Source organism: Oryzias latipes, chromosome 16, assembly GCF_002234675.1.
Source record: "Oryzias latipes chromosome 16, ASM223467v1".
Taxonomy (NCBI): Eukaryota; Metazoa; Chordata; class Actinopteri; order Beloniformes; family Adrianichthyidae; genus Oryzias; species Oryzias latipes.
This window is the reverse complement of record NC_019874.2, coordinates 26,645,925-26,668,698: the sequence shown is the minus strand read 5'-3', so window position 1 is coordinate 26,668,698 and position 22,774 is coordinate 26,645,925. Positions and strand designations below refer to the sequence as shown.

Below are 22,774 nucleotides of genomic sequence, written 5' to 3'. Positions count from 1 at the left end.
GTTTTTTCTGTTCAAATGAGTCTTGGATTCAATGGTATGTTGGGAATTTGGTGACATATGGTGCAAAGAGGTAAAAGCTCAGTTGGGCCCATTCACCTGCCAATTAAAGAAACTTTCCTGCTAAATCTGCAAATGTAGGCCCTAATAAAAATTAATATGTTTAATTTAAAAAGTGAAAATTCCCCCCCTCCCTTTTTCCCACAGAGATGTCATTTAATGTAAATAAAGCAATGTTGTTCACCTTACAGCATATGGCCTCAGGGGTCGCCACAGCCAATCAGCTTTCACTGGTTCGCACAGGTGCTTTGGCAGGCATTTTTAATTTTAAACCTTGTGGTGCTTTTTCTTGTCATGGGAGTCAATAGCTGCTAAGCATTAATCCATTTATTTCTCTGCAGGCTCTTTGAGCTAAACTACATTCTTTTTCATTTTTTTAAGTATTCTTGGAATTTTTCACTAAATGGTGTACTTTTCTGATCTGTGATGCCGCTCACAGTATAAAGATTTTATATTAAACTATCTGTCTTTGTCTTTACTCCTTCAGTATATTTTTGCCTCTTTTCTTTCTTAGACAATGTTATACATATATGTGCATATTCAGTGTTGAGCAATAGGCTCTGAAACTGCTTTAAACTTCTGTTTTGATTTGTTTTTTACATATTCATTTATTAAATTTGGACAAAACTGATGTAAAAGGAATGACAACTTTTTCTTCTTGGATCTTGTTTTCATCTTGTTTGGCTCTTTTTGTGGATAAGTCTTAAAAAATAAGGACTCATTAAAGTATGGCTTTTTGACATAGTGTGCATTTTCGATAAGTGTCCTAAAACTGTTTTTAGACCTAAAGCACTCAAACATATGTGTCTGACCTCTGCTTGAGTCATGTGAAATTTTTACAGTAAGCTCATTAAAGAGGATGCTGGCTAAAACCTTTGTTTCTGTTTGACTCCTTTTTTTTGAACATCTTCTTTATGGCAGCAAAAATACCCATGATGGTCAGCCGGTATGGAAACAATCACTGGTGAGTTGTGGTGCTTGTGGTCATTTAGGAAATTATTGCACTATTTAATAAAATCTTGAGGTTTGTGGAAGGCTTTAATGTCTGCCGTGTGGTTTTTAATTAACAGCTGGGATTGACAGTTGGCTTGCATGCTTCTCCTCTGGCCGCTCACCTTATTGCTGACTTTTGGAGCACATCTGTTTAAAGGGAATGTTGTGACTTTCTCCAGATGGTTGGTGCTGCACAAGTTTGAGGAGCAAGATGCTCTCAAGATGCTGAGTTGTACTGTGTTTTGGTGGATTTTTAAGTTTTACTTCTGTTGCAGAGCTCAAAGACTTTCATCACAAAAATTAGCTTTTGTTCAGACAGAGGTTCTACCCCTCAACTGTCACATGGAAAAGAAATAAAAACAAAAAATCTTTACCTTTCACCTGCAATGAGGTCTAATTTCCACTTCATATGTGTTACAGGAAGAAAACATTAAAAAAAAGATTAATGTGGCTCAGAAGAACCACAAGTTAATAACTTTGCGAGCACATCTGCAATCTTTCACCATACCGCACTGCATGGATGTTAACCAAATGAACAAGCACATGTACCAGACACCCACACTTAATATGAAAACCTAAAGAGTTTCTTCTCACACACCCACACACAAACTTTGTCTCTGCTGGCTTAAAGATAAAATGTTTAGATAAAAGTTTGGACAAAAAAAAAAGTCTTTTGTCAGTTTTCTTTATAGAATAATTCCAGATGATTAGAATTCTATTAGGTATTTTTAATTGAGTTCAGATTTTATGTTTTAGTTGTAAATATGAGGATCTGAGGATAGATTCAATCTGATAATTTAGAGACCCTTTTTAAAGGAAGTGTTACCAATTTGACTTCTTATTTCTTGTTTTTCCATTAAATAAGACAAATTTAGATTTTTGTTTAGTCTAATTTTTATTTTTTATATACAATGTTGTGTTTTTATGATGTATTTGGTCAGATAAAAGTTAGACTTTTTTATCAAGAATTTTTTATGTCAACTTTATATTGTTAACTTTTTAATGTCTCTATTGTATTTAAGAAAATCAAACTTCAACTCATTTTCCTTTTCTCCACTTTAGTCTATATTAGTCTCATTGCTCCATAATCTAAATGTTTTAAATTCTTTCAAAAAGTATTAAGACACAAGTACAAGTTTAATTTTTACAGTTTTTGGACAAAATTCTGCAGTTCGACTTGATGTATTTCACCTTTTTGAGTCTTAAAAATTTTAAATAAATAATGTCATTAATTTTCAGAGTCTCCGACACACGGCAATACATGTGCAGAGGGGACTGAAGTGACTCAGCAGACTCTTCCTCATCTCCCACATGTGGAACCTCAGCCTTCTTTTCTTCTTCTGGAAACCGCAAGTCATGATTCGCTCCTGCAGAACATCCACATCAACCGCTCTTCTCATCCAAGTAGCTCTCATTTCAAATGTGTTGGGCTTTTTTTGTTTGTTTTTTTACGTTGACTGAGAGTGTTTGTGAGCATATCTGACTGCAATTCTCCTTTTTTAGCTTCAGAAAAGTGTTCATTTGAATTATTACTGCAGAATTGGGCTTTTATAATTAGTTACTAAGTTTTTCTAAGCTCTTTTCAGAATTACTTCTTTAGAAAATAATATTCTCCCTAATAATCTAATATGCAATACAAGATTTAAAAAACATCTACCGTAATTTCCGGCCTATAGAGTGCGCCTGATTATAAGCAGCACCGATTACATTTTTAAAGGAAAAAGCATTTTGTACATACATAAGCCGCACCTGTCTATAAGCTGCATGTGCCCACATTGAAACATGTGTTGTAGAATGAGGATGTGTATGTGCTGGAACTGCACGCCGTGTGTGTAAGAAAAAGGAGGGAGCACGTGCAGCGCGAGAGGGAGGGAGAGCGCACAGCGGAAGTGTGTGGGGGGGGTGCGCATTCATGTTTGATATACAGAGTGAAGTGGAAATGTAATAAAAGAAGGTTTCCCCCAGAAGAACAGTGAATGATTCGTTACTAACCTGCTCTGGAGGCTCTGGGGCTCCCAACAGGGAAGTGAACCACGAAGGAAGATCCGCCTTCGGCAGAGAAGATCTCCCCACCGTCAGAAAGAAAAAAAGTAATAGCAGGAAAGGTTCAACACATGATATATTTATAAAGAAAGACGTTACACAGAACGAGTTTTCAAAGTTTTAATGATAAACCTGAGCTTTTCTTTCCAAACAGTGCCTGTGACACGGCAGTAACACGGCTGTAACATGGTAGCAACAGGGCTGGTTAAAAAAACGTACCGGTAAAAGTCACTGAGAGAGAGGAGAAAGAAAAGAAAAAAAGTAACTGAGAGCAGCAGTATCTTATAAGTATGTACCGGAAGTTTTTCTTCCACAACAGTGACACACTGTAACTCAGCACTAACAGGGCTTTTTTTAAAAACATAAACATTAAAGTCACTGAGAGCTTTCTTCATCTTCCTCCTCAGTGTCGGATTGGAATAGCGTCAGACATTCTTCGCCACACACTCTCAGTATCTCCTTCGTTGTCGCTGTCAGTGTCACTCTGAGGCAAATTACCTCTTGAGCTTGCGCTCTCCTCTTCATCACGCAGCAGTCCGGTCTTTTCCAAACCCGTTGGTGACGGTGGATTTTTTCACACTACTTTTAACGATTGCTTTTAACTTGAAAGCTGCGTCATATGCATTTCTTCTTGCATTTTCCATGATGAGGGTCTGTTTGTGCTATTCATTCACAAAGCATGAATTTACATTAAACTTACGCCTTCCTCGACACATATACCGTATTCCCCCTGTCTCACTCTTACCTTCTCTGCTCGAGCATTAAAAAAAATGCATAAATTAGCGGCATCATTGAATAAGCCGCAGGGTTGAAAGTGTGAGACAAGTAGCGGCTTCTAATCTGGAAATTACGGAACGGTTTAAGATTTTGCTGTAATGTTTAAGAAATAAATGATATAGATTTGCTGTTTGAAAAAAGTTTGTTAGTGTTCATTTTAACAAGTGTTTATTTAAAAAAAAAAGAAATTAACCGAGTAATTACTTTTTATTATTGGGTAAACAATGAAGTCTAGACTTAATGCAGATAGTTCTTAAAGAGCCACTCTGATCATCTTTAGATCGGTTTAAAAAGCATTCCTAGTGTTTTCATAATAGTCACAATTATAAATTAATATTCATTATGACGTTTTTATTATTATTATAAATTATGATGTTTTTACTCCAAAAAACATTGCATTTTCTACATCACAAATACATTTTTTAAACGGTATTTTTTCTGGCTGCTCTTTATTCACAACAATTGGAATTAAAAAAAACAGAAACCCAATTTTATTCTGAGTTTCCTTTACAAATGTACATCAAAGTGGGTTTTTAAGACAGGCGATTCCTGAGAAAACACCAGCTCAGCTTTTCTTCTGGGAATTACTAATGTCTTTACCTCAAAGGTGAGTTCAACTTTCTCTGAGTCTGTAAATCTGTCCCACACAACGGACTTCCTGTCTGAGAAAACTTCACGGAACAAACACAAAGCAAGACCCCATGACAATTTCAACACGTTGTTATCCCTCAACCAGTTTGTGACAAATAATTGCAGACAGTAAGGAGCCACACAAAACAACACTCAGACACTGCAAACATGATGCCCCAACCTCAAGGCTATGAGTGGAAAGCAACACACACTGCTTATTAATGGTGTGCGTGTGTGTGTGTGTATGGCATAGATCAAAGTGTAATAGTCGGCCTGCCCTTTTCAGCCACATCCTCCTGTCATACTCTGTTTCTCTGTGGATCTGTCCGTCTCTGTCTGTTCAGCACCTGCCTATTAGAGGGCAGCAGGGTTAATAACAGGTTAGTGTGTATTTGTGTGTGTGTGAGATGACTAGAAAGGAGACGACATTTTTCAGGGAACAGTGTGTCTGTTGTGTTCTCAGACCACCTTGGCCACCAGTGGGGTTTTTTTATTGGACATGCGTGTAATAATGCACATCTGAAAGTTTGCAGGACCTTTTTTAAGTTCATTCATTTATTTGTCAGAGCTTTTAACAGACTTCTAACAAATCAAGACGAGAAATTCAACTTAGTTGACTTTCAAAACGTAGGAATGACACTTTGATGGTAAGGGCACATCAGATGATACTGTAAGAACATTTCTATGAATTGAATTTTTATGAATTTTATGAATTGAACTTTATTGATCTCACAGAGGAGAAATTCACCCCAAAAAACAAAAAAACACACAAGTATAGATTACAAAACACCAAATATCCAAACAATTAAGTAAATCAATGAGTAATTTTTGGTAATCTAGTCATACAGAGGAGTTGTGCAGTCGGTTGGCTGTGGGAAATATGCTCGTTCCTACATTGGGGGCGTCTGAATCTGAACTTCTCAGTCCTGTCGGCTGCAGTGGGTGAGAGCTGCTGTCCATGTTGGATCTAAAGCTTGGTCCTCCTCTCACCCACCTCCTCCACAGAGTCCAGTGACAGGCCCCAACAGAGCGGGCCCTCCTGAACAGCTTATTCAGTCTCCTCTTGTCTCGGTCATAGAGAGGAGCAGAGGTCTGCGCATTCCGAAGGACTTCAGTCTGCTCAGAAGATGGGGGCAAATATGGCCCCTCTTATACAGGGCATCTGTGTTTTGGGACCAGTCCAGTTTTGATAGTATATATTTTACATGTTTACATACATATTTATATACTTTACATGTTTTAGAGCAGGAGTGTTAAACTCTAGGCCTCGAGGGCCGGCCTCCTGCTGGTTTTCCAGAAACCCTGCCTCATCTGCAGCTGATTACCTGGATCAGGTGTGTTTAGCCAATAAGGAGCTCCAATGGATTGTTGACTGGAAAACACATTGGACACCGGCCCTTGAGGCCTGGATTTTGACACCTCTGTTTTTAGAGTTTATCATTTTTTGTATTTAATATTTAAACTGCATTGTATTATGTCTAATCCCGACTTTCATATATTCTTTTAAAGACCTTGGGAGAATCTTAATCTTGATCATACAATGATAATAAAGGAAATTCTGCTTATTGTTGAAGTTAACATCCAGGTTCCTGAAATCGTGTCCATGTCAGTTCCCTGGATGTTCAACGGGGCATCAAGTGAGAACTCCGTTTTAACCGGGAGACGCTAAAATAACCAAACTCACCTGCTTGAAGAAGAAGAGATTGGAAGTCTGTTAGTAACTGTTTCAGCCGACCTATTTTATTTTGGGTTACACAAAAAAGTAACATTTTACATGAAATACTATTAAATATTCAAATAAACTAAAATAAAGTACATAAAGCAGATGCATCCATGCAGAAATATGATAAAGGCTGTCAAATACATAGAGATCCCTGTCACATAACTATTAGAGCTTATTACTTTCATAGCAGTACTTCTACACTGTGTTAAGCAACAGATTTTATTATTATTGACCTCCTTCCTAATACTTTAATCCCATTCATTACAACAATGATAAATGCTACACAAGGCTAATTTGGTGAAGCACAGGAGGGCTGTTGCTTATTGATATGAACTAAATGGGCTGTACAGTGTTCCCTCACTACATTGCTGTTCACTTTTTGCAATATCGCAGATTAGCAAATTATGTTCCAGTGCAATTATTCATGCTTTTTTAATTTTTATTTTTTTACAGCCCACTGTGTTCTGCGTCCTGCTTGGCTGTATACCACTGTCAACCAATCTCCTCCGTGCCTGTCTCCTGTACAGAATGCGTTTAGTTAGACAAATCTACATAAATCTCAGATTGTGAGCATATCTCTGTTTTCATTTTGCAACACTGGACCTTTTTTTCTGCTAAGATTTGATCTTTGAGAGTTTAGGCAGTATGAAAATATTCATTTCTATCTGAGAAAGGTGTGTGTAGTGAGGGGTTTAACAGCCTTAAAACATATGTAATCCAACTTCATGGATTTGACTGAACGTTGGTTATTTTCTGAACAGCATTTATGCGATAAATGAGGGTACACTTTACAGCATGTTTTGATAGATTTTGCTGCATTTTTGGGCAATTTGGCACCTTAAAGTGAAGCTGCTGTCACTGCACCATGATATGCATTTTTTATCCAACTCTAAAAGTGCAATGTGAAACCAAATGAAGATGTTGAAATGTTTTAATCCATTGTGCAGAATCCACCATACTATATTAAAATCTAGTCAGGCATTCATTTAGCATCGAAAGGTTGGGAAAGCAACAAGATATGCAAATGAAAGTTAGAAAAATGACTTTTGTACAAATTAAGAAAATTAAAGCTTGTGGAAGGGGTGTAAGAAAAGAGAACAACAAAGATATGATATTACAGAATAAAAGTAAAAATAAACAACTATTTATATATTACTATTCAGACTTATAATTCCTATACATGTTTAGGATATTTCACAAATTCTAGGTTTTAGGCTTCCAAGTGTTTCCTCTTATCCCCTTTGTTACGAGAAGGACATGAGGACAAGTGTCTTTACAGAAGGGGCAAAAAAAAGAAGAAAAAAGAACATTATATGACGAGTGAAAATGAGAGGGGGTGATTGAATCTTCTGCATGAAAAGGCATCGAAAAGCAGCCTAAAAGATAAAAGAGAGATGCATGACATGGCAGACTTCAGCGTGTCATCTGAGTGGGCTGCGTGTGCTGCTGCGGGGGGGGGGGGGGGGGGGGGGGGGGGGGGGGGGGGGGGGGCGCTGATCCGGGTCCTTTGAATCATTACCAACTTCAAAGGCCGTTGATCTTGTTAATGAAATGGACTTGTAGCCCCCTGTCTTCTGAACCTCAAAAGAGGGAGAACCACAGAGGAAGACGTGAGCGTGTGTCACTCTGCCAGGAACAGAGACACAAAGAAACACACACACACACACACACACACTTTTGGTTTTCGGGTTGTTTACCGGATCTACTCAAGGAAACTCAACTCCATTCTCGCGGAAACCCAGTCAAGCAGTGTCAGCTTAAATTACTTTTGCATTACAATGTTTTTGTTGCATGGAAAAGTGGAGATGGAAGTGAAAGTCAATCTGAAACATGCTGGAAAAAGTATTTCAATGGACATCATTTTAAATGCTCATAGACTTGAAAAACCTTTTAAAAAATAAGTTTAACCAAGCCAAAATAGCTTTTACATTAAAAAAAAATGCATGAAACCCAAAATATTACACATTTGAATAAAACTTATTTCCATACATAGAAGGGCTTTATTTTTGTGCTCTAATAAAACTAAACAGGCATTTTAGAGCTAAAGTTCATGTCTTTGCTTTGACATGTTAAATACTTTCATCTCATAAACTCTAAAATTTAGTTAACATCATTAAATTAACCAAACCCTAGAAAAAATGTAATCTTGTCTAATGTGAATACAGTAATGAAAAATACACATAGTAAACGCAGATCATAAAAAAATACCAACATCTTTGTCTTTAATAAATAAACAATCATTTCTGCTTCTTTCTGAAGCAAAACAAAGCAAGGACACATCAATTAAAGAGGCTATAACACAACTTTTATTAAGCTTCTTATTCAAAACGTGGAATTGTTTTTTGTCCTGTTTTTTACATAGAAAAAAAAATGTAGGAGTGAGCTAAACCTTTCTATAAAAGTTTTTTAATATAGTTATTTTAATTCTTGCAGCTTCTGTGTAAACCCAAAAACTAAGCATGGAAAGGTTTTACCAAAACCTAAAAGTTCCTGGATCCGGATTCAAACAGAGAAAAAAAGTGCTTTGCATTTGGGCAACAGAAAGGAGAACTGCTTCTAAAGATGTCTGAAATGGTTGCTGAGAACGATGTCGTCTCTGCACAAACACGTCTGTCATCCTCAGATGAGGTATGCGATCGTGACTTCCTCTTCATCACTAATCGCTCTCATGTGTTCATCTTCAGATCTCTGCACTGCTGTCTGATCCACAACAGAGCTCCGAGGCCCCATGAGACGCATAAAAAAGCTGAACGGTGTGTTTGTGCTTGCACTTGTTTGTCCTTTCCCAGGACCAGGTTGAGTTGGGACAGACCTTTGAAGATCTAGTTCATGGTTATTAAGTCTACGTTTGGAACAGGTGGAGAAAACCTTAACTCAGTTGCCCTGAAGCTCAAAAATAACCTGAAGCTGCTTATAAACTATCTTAATAGATTCTATTTAAATAAACTGGTTCCTATAAGCTACAGACCAATTAAATGACTATTTATTCCTATTTAGTTATGGAAAGACAATTGAAAACCAACTTTCTGCAGAATGGGGTAAAACACTTAATGAGTGATTGAAGATGCGGAGCAAAATTTGTGGTCTGAGCTGACGGTAAAAGTGTCTTGAATAAAACAAGAGGGATTCAGGGAATCTGGTGGAAGTCAGTCATCCGGTAACTGGTGTGGATTTTATTGGATAACTATTGGCACAATCTGGGGAATGTTTTCTCTTTGTTTTTCCCATCTGTGGATGTAAACCTGTGTGCCAACAGCTGAACTCTGAAACTAGCAGATTAGGTAAATGTTTGGACAATAATGGAATTTAGCAGACCAACATTTTAACTAGAAAACTATGTTTTTAAGGACAATTTTAAAAATCCATTTGACATGAGTCTGACAAAGAAACTTTTATTGATTGCTAAAGCAAAAACTACATGAGGTTTTGGGATTTTAGGCATTTATGTTTGAATTTTTTTTCATGACTATTTATCCTAACTGATAAATCTAAGAATAAATTCATATTTCTTTGGTTTTTAGTCTTTTTCCAGCTGTCTTTCAGATATACATGAAACATGTAGATCACCAGATCAAACAACTTTTCCCGCAGCATTAAAGTCTCAAAACATTATTGTTTGCCATAATCTGAATTTGTCAAAACTCCTTTGAAATATTTTACGCTGTAAGCTAGAAATTCTGAATCCCTGTGCGACACTAAATCATCACTAATTTTACCGTGGAAAGTTCTAGCAAAAAGTGACGTTTCTTGAAAATTCCCTCTTCAAATCTGAAACAAAAGGCATTAATAAAATAGCATGTTAATGTTTCAAATTAAATATTACTATAAAACTATTATAAACACGGAATTTGAATGAGTTTTTTCTTCCAAAAATCAAACAGCTGAACTTTGCGGAAAATCGAGTTGTGTCAAATTAAAATAAAAAAAAAAGTATTTTAGTTTTCAGAGATGTATAAAAATGTGTATCTGCATTAAAAATTGTATAGGTTGTTTTTTTTTCTTTTTTTTTGGCAAAGTAGACTCAGCTATCATTTTTTTCTTCCCTTTTATTCAAAAGTTGATTCGACATGGAGAAAAAGTAAAGTTTTTAGGCCTAATTCAGGTCACAAACACGCCAACCAGAAATGGAAATAGATCTCTGTTTGCAATTTTACTAATTCCACCCACACACCTCAGCAAGCGTCCCACGCGGCGGCCGCCCCAGCGTGTTGTACAGTACGGGGGTTACATGATGGCTCAGAAAATCCCATTAAAGCGTGTGTCAGCGAGATGACAGAGCGAGGCAGACTCTTCATCACCGCGCCTCGAGCCGAGCGCACAGGCACATTTTCTCACACTCAAACTCCGAGCGCCAGCTCTTGAGTCAATGCCATAAACCCGTCGTCCCATCATGCTCGGCGGCGGATGAGGAAGCCTGATGGAATGACATGATGTGTGACATCACTCACACAACATATTCTTTAAGTTTGCAGACTGGCGAGTGTGTGTGCGAACAGGAATGGAAATCTTTCAGCACATGCACACACACACACCTGCAGAGGGACGAGGGGGGGCTATAAATGATGTCTGTAATTATACACACACTCAGAGCATACAGTTGAACTCCCTGAACACAACACAGACGGAATGACACAGCAGCCCGAGGCCCGTCTGGACAGTTTAGCGGTCTCATTAGCAGCGAGTGGATGCCAACAGATAATTAACCAGGAGAGATGAAGAGCGAGAAGGAGGGCGAGTGTCAGCCGTAAAACACATAAAAAGCAAGAGATGCTCTTTGAGATGAATAAAGTGAAAAGGCGGTAAAACACCAGAGGCAAGAGAAGAGAGTCTGGTTTGGTTCAGTCTGACAGTTCAAACAGGAAAAAAACACTTTCACTGCAGCACTTTGGGAAATCTTTGACTGAGACTTGTCTGACATAAATTAAAGTCAACACATTTGTTTCGTTTTCCAATCTTCAAGCGTAATATGAATCAGAAGGAGAAATGTATTTCTTATTTGTTTCCATTAGTTAAAAAAACCTGCACAGCAAATACTGAACCTTAAGAAAGTAATAATTCAATTTTATTTATATAGCCCAATATTTAAAACAATAGTCGTCTCAATGGGCTTCATACCGGTAATTGTATAATAAACATGAATCATAAAGAACATAAAGTCATAGAATACAACAAGTAATAGCTAAACTAAAATAAACAGTAGACTCTTGTTTCAAGAAAAATGTCTTAAAAGAAAAATAATCTTATTAGGAAAGTTATCGAAATAAAATTAGTTCAGCAAAACCTGTGACTAGATTTTTCTCTTAAAATTAGAATTCGTGTACAATCATTTTTCTTACCCCATTGGCAGATATTGTTGCTTATCCAAAAACATTTGTCAAATTCTAAGAGTTATTGACTTATTTTTTTAGGGGCCTGTATTTGCAGTGTGTACTTTTGTTTGACCTTTACCCAATGAAAATATAAAAATATAGTGTAGCTGAAAGTGTGAAGAAACTTTATTAAACTTTATTCATGTCAGAACCAACCGCTTCAACTCATTTTACATCATCACACGGTCACCTGAATGTGTTAATGAAGTTATGCCTAAACTGTATAAAATCATCACTTAAACATCACTTTGTTAATGGTAAGTGTTATTTCTCTTGGAAAACACAAACTTAAAGACGCACTCCAATGAAAATCCCATTTTTGGTGTTTTTAAACAAGCTCTTGTGGTATTTTTTGGAGAATAGAGGACATAAATAAAGATAATTTTTGAGTATTGAATCTATTCTAAGTTGAGTATTCAGTATTCAGAGTTCTCTGAGCTGTGAATCATGAGCAAATGGTAAAATGCTGTTTGAAAAAGGACTTGATTACGACAGAGAATGAACCGCCTGCTTCAAAGGGGGAGGGGGGCGTGGCCAATTTGTGCCAATAGTCCCGCTCAGAGGCGAATTTCTAATGAACTACAGCCGCTCTGCAGAAACTAAGCCCTAAAAAAGACAGTTTTCTTTTTTATATGGGTAAAAATGGCATAATCCTAATTAAAAGACCACTGGGAACGTTTTTACAATACATCGAAAGATGGTCGGAGTTGGTCTTTAAATAAAAGCGTACACAGCAAGAGCAGAGCTGGGCTGCAGCGCATTAAAGCTAATAGTCTCATCATCTTAGCTGAGCTTTTTTTCCCTCTGATAAATCAAAAGCAGATGCTCATTTCAATTTGGCATCAGACAAACAAGTTGGAGCCAAATCTCACAAAAAGCAGACAGTAAACCAGCTGGAGGTGCTGTAGAGATGGAGAGAAATCAACACCTGTTTGGAAACATGTTTGTTTCCCATAATCCCCACATTAAAAATGTTTAAGCCGAGGAACAGCTTGAAGTTTGGTTCAATCTTCGCCATGTTTGCTTTATTTGTTTTTTTCCAAAACAGAAAACTGCAGCTCCCTTTTAGCCCATAAGCCAAACACTTATCATTTATTTTTGTGTTGTTTTTAATACTCATGGGTTTACACTGTCATGTGAGCGTCATGTAACCGATTTAAGAACAATTCCAAAAGAAAAAAGAAACTCAAGGACATTGTGTTCAACATCAAACAGTTTTCTGAAGCGTATTAAGACTAAAACCACAATTTACCACTTGTAATCAAGTTTATGAAGAGAAATCCAAATATTTAGAATACAACAAATCATTTTCTGGGTATGCTGAAAAAAAGGGTAATTTGAGAGAAATAAAGTATTTTAACACTCATGCTACAGCTAATGGAATCACACAGTTTTGTGAGATGCAGTATAAACTCAGTGGTTGATGTAAATCGGAATGCAAGTGTGCAGTAACTAAGGCAACGTCAGCAGGATTTAATGCATCACAAGCAGTAGTCTTCATCTTCTTTGAAAAGGTCAGGAGGAAGATGCTCAGCAGGGAAGAGAAAGCCTTCCATTTCCTTCAACCTGTGAGGGTTTCTTTGTTTAGAGGAAGAATAAGGTGAGGGGTAGAAGAGAAAGAGGTGGTCCTCTCATTCTGTCATCTCTGCTTAAAGAAGTTCATTTTGTCTTTTCATGAGTTTTTGGAGCAGCAGAGAGGAGTACCGGTAGTCTTGACAGAAGGGGGTAAAGCAGCAGCTCAGGGGGGGAAAGGAGGTTTGTTAAATACCTCATGTCCAAACTTCAAGGCTGACTCTTCTGGTTGGAGACTTTCAGATGACTGTCTCCACCAGGGGCAGCAACCCTGTGTAGGTCTGACTGAGCTGTGAAGCCTCAGTCAGTGGGAGCGGGGATGATGCAAATGTGGAGGAAGTTGTCCGGGTGGCTGAGGTGTTCGCTGAGCCACTGCAAAGGAGTCTCCAGCAGAGGTTCGATTCCGTGGATCACGACCTGGAAACGCTTTTCCTCGCCTGGACAGAAGGCAGGAGACCATCGGTTAACTCACGGTGGGAGGGAGGTTTAAATAAAAACTGTAACTTTGTACCATCGTGTCAATAAAAAAAAATAAAAATAATTAAATCGATAATGTGAGAAGAAGAAAAAAAACAAGACTAAAAATCTGATTTTAGTACAAGCGAAAGAGAAAAGTATGATCTAAAAAACAAGCAAAAGAGAGGGTTAAAACACAAAACCCAAGGGAGCTACAGTAAAGAGCAACGAGATGGCTGCATGAGGTGAGAGCAACCACATCAGACATGACAGTAATACCACTGCTGTGGTGGATGGCAGGAAGAGGAAGGAAAGTACAAGTGTGAAAATGAGTCTGTCTTCAGTTTTTATGCAGAATCAAGTGACAGTTATTGTTTTTGTATAAAAAGGTGCCAAGATTTGAATTTTTACCTTTCACTCTGACTCTGGGGGCGTGGGGGTGCGTGTGCATGCACCGGCAAATGGTAATGGCCAGAAAAAAAAGACGAAAAAAATAGAGCTGCAAGCAACAAGTTGTTTTAACCCTTTCAAACCTCCATGTTTGTGAATCCCGTGAGGGTTTTTTAAAAGAACCTGAAACCTTTAAACGTGAAATTTTAACAAAGATATGGAGTCGTTAAGAACACTGGCTATTCAACTTTGGAATGAAGTCACAGAGACGTGCACATTTGCAGGAGAACCTGCTGAACTGTATTCTGGGAAATGTAGTGTACATGATTTAAGGGGAGTTGTTCATGACATGTATGCAAAGTCTTTGCAACCACTTCTGTTTTATTGTTGTATTCAAATAACCAAACTACTGTAGTTTTCCTTATAAGGTAAATAACAATATTTGTAATCTAAATATTTTATAAAAGCTTAAGAGATGTGTGGCTAAATAACGGGTTTGTCTGTGGACTTAACAGCTCTCCAGCATTGGTAGTACAGTTCTGATCAGGCCCAAAATGCATTAAAAGGCCTTCAAAGTTTGAAAAAACACAATATTTTGTGTTGGTATGTTCTGCTCTGTGTGGCACAGGGTTGCATCTCTATTTAAACGTTCACATTGTACATTTTAATAGATATTTTGATCATTCCAAAAACCAAAACATGTTCCATGACTTAAAAATCCACTTGATAAAAATGCACTTAATTGGCAAAAATAGCTCTAATGCTTTTAATTTGTGTTTTTAATAGATACATAATTTTATTGCCAATTTAAACTATATTTTCTGTGTATTTTTAGGTTAGTCTTGAGTTCTCACATTTAGATGGAAGCATGCATGCATAGAGGGAGACAGTTAAAGACCCTTAACCGTTTACCCATTTTTGACCTCACTCACACGAAACCCGCAGAAACGGACTCACCGACACGCACATATATCTGCAAGCTGTTCTGATTCACTCAGAGCGCACACGCCATTTTAATTCCACGTAATATCAAGAGGACAGTTGAGGCAGAGCGCAAACTGACGGTCTGAGAGAGGGCTCCACCCCACACCTGCCGAGCGTCTGACAAACTGAAATGTGCAAAGGCTGAGGCCAGGGAAAGGACACGCTCTCTGCAAACGTTTGCTCCTGAAAACAGCAGCAATGCAACATGGAGAGGACGACGAAGGCCTGCCTTTGCCATCCAGAGCGGGAAATGTCTGTGTAGATATATTGTCAGTTAAGTGAGAGCGCATGCGTGTGACAAGATCAAGACGTTTGATGACAGAAAGGGGGGCGATTACTCTCTTTAATTTTCCAAGTTGAAACAATATTTTTTGCTGTCGAAGTCAGTGTGTCGACTAAGGAAAACTGATTATTTTCTTGCAGCTGAAAAAGAAAAACGAATTCAAACACAAGCAGAATAACTCTAGATTACGACCTGAATAAGTTTAGAAATACCTAAACAATGAAAAGTGTTTCTTTAATTAAATTATAGTATAAATGTATGAGAATGTTTTAGAAATCTATGAAAATGTATTAGAAATGTAAAAGAAAGTAGAAAAAAAACATAAAGCACTAGTGCATTAGTAGGGCATTGAATTTTACTGTGCGTATGTGTCTGTGTGTGTGTATGTGGGGGGGTCATTTTATTGTATTTTATGCACAGCACTTTGAGTGACATGTGTTGTTGTAAAAGTGCTATATAAATAAAGGTTGCTTTGATTTGATATACTGAAAGAAAGTAAAAAATAATATGTAAAGGACAATAAAATAACACGTTTTTGCATGTAAAAAATTTACATTTATTCTCAAACCTTTTGAGACACTTTCCCGTCAAAAACTTGAGCTGGAGCTGCTTGTAACAGAAAATCAGCAAAACACTGAAATATCATGACATTCAGCTCTGAAGAGCAGAAAGTAAAAGGCGTGACTCTTCTTTTTTGAGGGCAGTAGTGAGAAAACACTTTCACTGACACGCACACACACACCTGTACACACATTGTTACCCAGCAGTAACCTTTGGGCCTTGCCTGGCAATAGGCAGGCAGACGTGGGTGGAGTAGGTGTACTACTGTGTCATTACGAGAAACTGTGGGAAATTCATAATGAGCCACGCCCCCCAGCATACTCAAATACATATCTGCCTGGGTCATCACATAACTCTCTTGCACCTAAATCACACATTCGTTTCGTTCTCAAACCCACGGTGATCCGTCCAGTGATCTGAAGAACGCTGAAGAAGAAAAAGAGTTTGTGCAGCATCAGAACAGCTGGGACTCATTAAAACCACGATCAGAGACACCTTAAAGATGCTGTCAGACTGTACAGCTGCTGCATCATCTTCTCGTTTCCAGTAATGCTAAAGACCTTAAGCTCAATCAGCAAGCAATGCTACGATACACTTTGTAGATCATATTTCTGACGAGTTTCTTAAGCAAAAAAAAAAAACATTAAAGAAAAGAAAAAACAAAGGAGTGTTAAAACTTGGGGAGATGCTAAAGGTCTCAAATTACATTATTTATTCAGTTCCATTTCATAATAGACCCAATATAATATACAATATATATATATATATATATATATGAAATAGAACTGAAAAAATAAATTCAGTTTGATGTTTTAAAGTGATTTTAATTGACTTCTGTAATCTCTTTCGATGTTAAATGAGAAAAACCTGTTTGAAGGAGGTCAGTGTCCCTGTGTCATATATGTCATACGTGGCAGTGTGTCAGGAGTATTGGAACACTTTTTTTTGCCCTAATGGGGGAAAAGAGGACTGCAAGTTCTGTCAGTTTTAAATCTACTTTAGTCACCTTAAAATATTTTCATGACAGGGTAGGTATGGGAAAGGAAGAAAATAATGAGAACAGTAAAACTAACTGAAAGTTATGAACATTTTTTGAGATAGTTTGAATTATTTTTAAATCTAAAAAAAGACCACAGAAATAATAAGTGGTCTATTATTCTAATGATTTTGAAAGATGTGACTTAAAAATTGTAGACATTGATTTACATGACCAAAGATTTTAATGTTAAACCTATGCCTGGCAGCTTATTATGGTTAAAAATTCTTTTTTTTTCCCCCCATAAAAATGCCAGATAATAATGTATTTGTACCACTGAACAGAGTAGTTATCAAAAAGAAAAACCAGAACTATTTTTCCAAATATGTTTCATCTAAAAAAAATATATATATATATACACACACATAGGAGAAGCTTGTGCCATTTCTTTTCTTACTGTTATTCTCATTTTTGTTGATGACTGATCGTAATTTAAAATACAGTGCGACTTATTTTGTCAGTATTTTCTCTGCAGAGTGATTTTATACGCCAATTTTCATGGACACTGGTATTTAAAATGACTGGATCGGTTTGCTGTAGATAGGTTACAAATTTAAAAATTCTAGACTTTGTTTTCATTTTTTGAGGCATTGATTAAAATACTTAAAGTATTTTAGCTGCAAAACTAACCATCTTATTTTTGTTGTAAAAACTCTATTTGACCTTTCGAGGACAGCAAACTACATGTAACTAAAAACAATCTGTACATAGAATATGCCGATTTCACAGGAGGAATACACACTTTCCAAATGCGGTCAACTATTTTCCCTTGATAAGTACACTTACCGCATTAAGAACTGAACTTTTTTTTCTAGCTAGACTAATATTTTGTCAAAATTTGGTTGATGGTAATCATTAAAGAGTCACAAAACGGCCCAAATGTTGCTAAACTGATGTTTTCCTTTTCTATTTTTCTAGATTTGTATAGATTACAATAGTTATATCCTACGTGTTTGCTGATTCTTTTTCTATTTGTGTGACTGTTAAAAAACCAGTGTCCAGAACCCATTGTGGATAATATTATGCAGTTGTGAAAAATATCACCAGGAAAGAAACAAAAGAAAAATGTTCTCCAATAACAATAAACATGACTAACTAGTAGTAACTCTGTTCATATATATATATATATATATATATATATATATATATATATATATATATATATATATATATATATATATATATATATATATATATATATATATATATATATATACATATACATATACATATATATATATATATATATATATATATATATATATATATATATATATATATATATATATATATGCAAACTCAGACAGTGCAGCTTTGTGTAGTAAACTGAGTTTTCCGGTCAAGCCCTTATTTTTTTCTCCTTGTTTATCCTTTAATGCATCTCAACTGACAGTTGCTTATTGTCTTTACTTCGGAGAAAAATGGAGTCAGGGATGGTGTCCGATGTCTCGTCTCCTCTGATTGGATAACGTTTTGCTCCACACCTCAATTTCGCGGAAATTACACACAGCAACCATGCAGCAGTTGACGTTTAAATTAGTTATGAAAGTCTAATGGGATTAAAATGTGTTCCGGAAGTCATACTTCCAACACCACATGTGTAATAAATTTTAGAATACACAACCAGACCACATAACATAAGCTAAGAAACCCTTTTTTAGCCGTACATGGCAATAAGAACTGTACACATCCAAAAATTGCCTTCATAAAAAAGTCGCAGAGGCAGTAATGGTTTAACCAATAAGACTGTCTTGAACAAGCCCCCAGCTGTGGTAGAAAAGGTATGATTCTTCTCTCATCAACACAATTGTACCACTTTCTGCTTAAACATGCAGCAAGAACAGCAGAGTGGCTGATAAGTCTTTGAAAAAGCCTCAAAACAAAGGTCAACCATAGAAGAAGAGACAACAGACATTGTCCCCAAGACTTTCACAAGTCAAAAAGCTACGAGGGAACAGAAATGGTCGAGAGCACTCAGTGAGTGTTATGTGACCACAATATGCTGCAGGTGCTCCCCCTTGACTTCTTCTACGCTCACCAGCACTGGAGCATTTACAGGGTAAAAATGCAACCAATACCAGAGACAGAATTTTAGTTATCGTCCATATTTGTGTCACCTCCCCTTTTAAGATTTATATGTGGGTCTAATTCCTACCAAGTGCATGTTTTTGAACACATAGGTTGGTACATTATTGAATAAAAACTATAAAAGAGAAAAAAAATATGAAAAGTTTAGAATGTGTTGAGTTCAGTTCAAATATGTAACTGTTACAACTAAAATATTACCTAATTGCATCTTTACTCAATATTCCAACCACTTCCTGAAATCTATGCAAAAAAAATAAAACTCTGTGAATCTAAAAGAAATTTGGAGGTAACTGAAAATAGCTTTAAAGCCCTCAGAAGCGCTTGTAATTGTTTAACAGATACATGAAAATGTTCGAGCGGGCCAACTGGGCCCCGCACACGAAGACGATCGGTGGCCTTCCTCCAAGCCATAATTGCATCATTAATACGTTGTCTTTTCCACTGCAGCTATAAAAAAAATGGACAAATTAGTTTCCTGACTTGCACACACGCCTTGCGGTTTAGTGGCACACTACTGCTGGCCAAGATGACATTTTTTACAGTCAGGCACAGCCAAACCCTTCTTAGGAAAACCACAAGCCTTCACTTTCCAAACAGCCAAAGAGTTTCTGACAGAGGAACTGGCTACTCTTACTGACTGTCTGACAGTATTGACAAAAGACTTCTAGAGACAAATGTTAATGATTTGTCTCTTTGGACACAAATTTGCTTGGAAAGGAGCCAATGCTCCCATTTGAGGATTAAGTTAATAGAAAACAATTTAGTAGAATTGAGATAGCTTCCTGAGCAAATTTTTCAGTAACTGTCTCCAACATTTGCATCCTCTTTATATTTACCAATATTCCAATTTGTTGACTTTTTCTCAAAAGGTGTTCAGATTTTATTGAAAAAAGGAGAGAGGAGACATCATCCAGACCAAATGTTTTATAAAGTGCCTTAGAACTCTTCAAACTGAAACTCCACCATTTACACCAATGTTGTATACCAGAGATAAAACAATTTTGTCCAGTCCACAATTTTCTTTTTTATTCCACCACAAACTACAATTCCTAGAACCCCACTCCTTCACATTTGGTTTACTTACAAGCCCAAAATGTCCTCTGTAGACACGAAAAAGAGTTAATTCAGTAGTATGCAGTGGTTGGTAGGACAAATTTGCATTGCTGATAGTCAAACACTTTTCTAAAACTTTGACTCAGAAATGCATTGACTTTTTATTTATACTGTTGTTTTTTTGCAAAGTACTTATTATCATCTGGGACTATTCGTACTGTATTTATTACATCACTTTTAAATTGTCTAAATATACAAATTTAATTAGATCTATAGTAATAGTTCATATTTTAAAAACATATATTTAAACAGTTTATTTTTGTGTTTTGCTAATTATTGTTTTGTAGAAACGGAATGGTTAAATTATTAAAAGTAAAACAAAGGGAATAAATAAAATATAATCAGTGTGTGATTTTGACACCCATGATTTACCAGTCCACAAGCATTTTTTTGTTTCCCTTAAAGTAAATTACATTTTGTTGCAATGTTTTTTAAAAACATAGTCACCGGACTTGTAACCGATTGAAGCTGTTATGTTTGCAGATCCTTTTAAAGGCCTTCTTGCAAAGCAAAACCTGAATTAGAAGAAATCCGGTGTTGGTTGTAACGGGTTTCCATTATGTTGTTTGGAACAGTACACAAATAAATCGGGCAAGTTTTTCTCAACAACGTTTTTTTATTTCTTCCAAAGCAATACCAACCTTTATAGCCTTTTTACGGTTAAACTATGCAGACAGAATTAGAAAGCAAAAGACATTTGATCAACATCTGAGTCATCAGCCAGGCTTTCGAGCCATCTTGAATTCCCCTGCAGGGGCACATCTCACACGCCTCCACACATGAACCATAACCCCCTGTCTGCTGTATCAAAACAGCCACTGAAACCTGCTCTTGGCGCTGCAGCCTCTGAAGTGAGCCGTACAGCTTGATAAGAGCGCCGTGTTGGCTCACACGAGGCAGCATGCCAGTGACTGGGCTGCACCACAGATGCGACTGAGATGGGGGAGCGTGGGAGGAGCACCGTGTGGATGTTGCCTTCAGCTGGAAGGGAGGAGTCAGGGTGGGGCTATGTGGGTAAGTGGGGGGGGGGTCGAGGTGATGTGGGGGGTTTCCTCTGATTATTCACACACAATAATCAATGTGGGACTTTTCTTTTTCTTTCCTCATGATTTAGCAAACGTCTGACAAGCAAAGACACTGTTCGAGCCTTTAGCCTGCGTGGGCCGCACCAATCGTCACGCCACCGAAGCCTTTGCTCAAGAACACACCTGGTTTCAGAGAGAAAACATGACAAACACAGAGCAGCTCCAGTACCCGTCAGCGCTGACCGCTGCTTACAGGAACCTGATGTTTGGGTTAGTTTTCCATCGCGTGGGGACAAACTCACAGCAACAGAGACTTTTTGGCCAAAGCCTGAGATCAACTTTGGGAATCCCCTTCTTTTTAGCTTCTTATTCAAGACTCCAGTTGTTTTCTGCGCCTGCTTTCTGGGTCCCGCAGGGTCAACCCCAAGCCTCCCTCAGACATAACAGAGGGTAGTTTTTCTTAAAATAAAAAGAAAGAGAAAAAGAAAAAGTCGTTTGATCTTTCAAAGATCACAGAGAGGAAGGGGACCCCTGATTCTCTTTTTGTTATAGAGGACTGGAAAAAAATCCCCAAGGTCGCACACCACCTCACACAGGCCCAGAGCATACGACTTGGGATCTCTAATCCAAACACACCACCATAATCCCTGGCTATCACCCAACTCATCTACCATTCGAGGAAACCAAACAAATGACAGGAGACAAAAGGGGCACTTTCACCTTGATCAACCAAGCAGGCTGGCAGACTCCACTTTGGGGGGAGGAGAAGAAGAGAAGCAGAGATTTAAAGTCAAAGACATGAAAGACGTCCACGGCAGACAGGGAAGATGTTGAAGACAACCTGCCAGACAAACATATTGGATCAAAGAGTAGAAAAAACGAGTCTTAGATCAGGGAAACTACAGGCGGCAGGAAACAAAAAAAAAAAAGAGTAAGAGAATATTTCTGACTCCACCATATTGTCACGCAAGCTTTGAGCAAACCTTCAAATCTGGCTATAGATTCACTGGTGATTAATAAACTTAGAAGAAGTGGGCTGCAATGGATCAGTGCCATTAAAACCATCCTCAACATGCTTAAAAAAATCTTTCAGTAAGATCTTAAGGGTTTGGCAACGTTTATTGCAAACTTGCAAAAAATTGGAAAACCATGACAGAGCATCACAGGAGGGAAAGACCGGGACATTTCCATGTTAGGAAAAATACGTTTGAGCCAACACTGAAATGTTTCTTTAGCCGTTTCATTTTTCCAACATCCGATTCAAAGTGTAGCGTTAAGAATTTTTGCCCAGATAGCAAAAAAAAAAGAGTTTGACTTTTTCCCGATTCTCTCACCACTCATTAACCGCTAAACGACTATAGAACTGGACTATAGTGCGCTGGATTTTAATGCAGTTCAAACACATATTAAACACTGAATATGACATAATTTATTTGCTGAAGTAAAAACGTAATAAATATAAACATTTTACAAAAACCATTTATAAAACCAATTTTCTGATAATGAAAACTTGCCTATGTTATCAAAACTAAATTCAAATAAAAAATGTTTATATACGACAAATCATTCAAATACAGGGCATTATGATCTATATTTGCTAATCTAGTGGACATCGATGCACCCTAGTTTTTTGCAGACATCTGGAATATTTCTAGGGCGCTGGATTGTGGAATT

The 22,774-nt window shown here is 37.2% G+C and overlaps 1 protein-coding gene across 2 annotated transcripts in view; it reads right to left on the bottom strand.

Moving 5' to 3' along the window:
- Positions 1-11,700: 11,700 nt before the first annotated feature.
- The window catches only part of atg5 (autophagy related 5), a 32,148-nt gene continuing 21,074 nt past the window's right edge, over positions 11,701-22,774 (bottom strand). The window contains exon 9 of one of the 2 annotated variants that reach the window (XM_011485633.1): positions 11,701-13,601. In XM_011485633.1, the coding sequence (XP_011483935.1) occupies positions 13,465-13,601 (137 nt within the window). In that variant the 3' untranslated portion in view covers positions 11,701-13,464. The remainder of the gene's footprint in view (positions 13,602-22,774) is intronic. The other variant, NM_001104780.1, reaches the window with a different exon arrangement.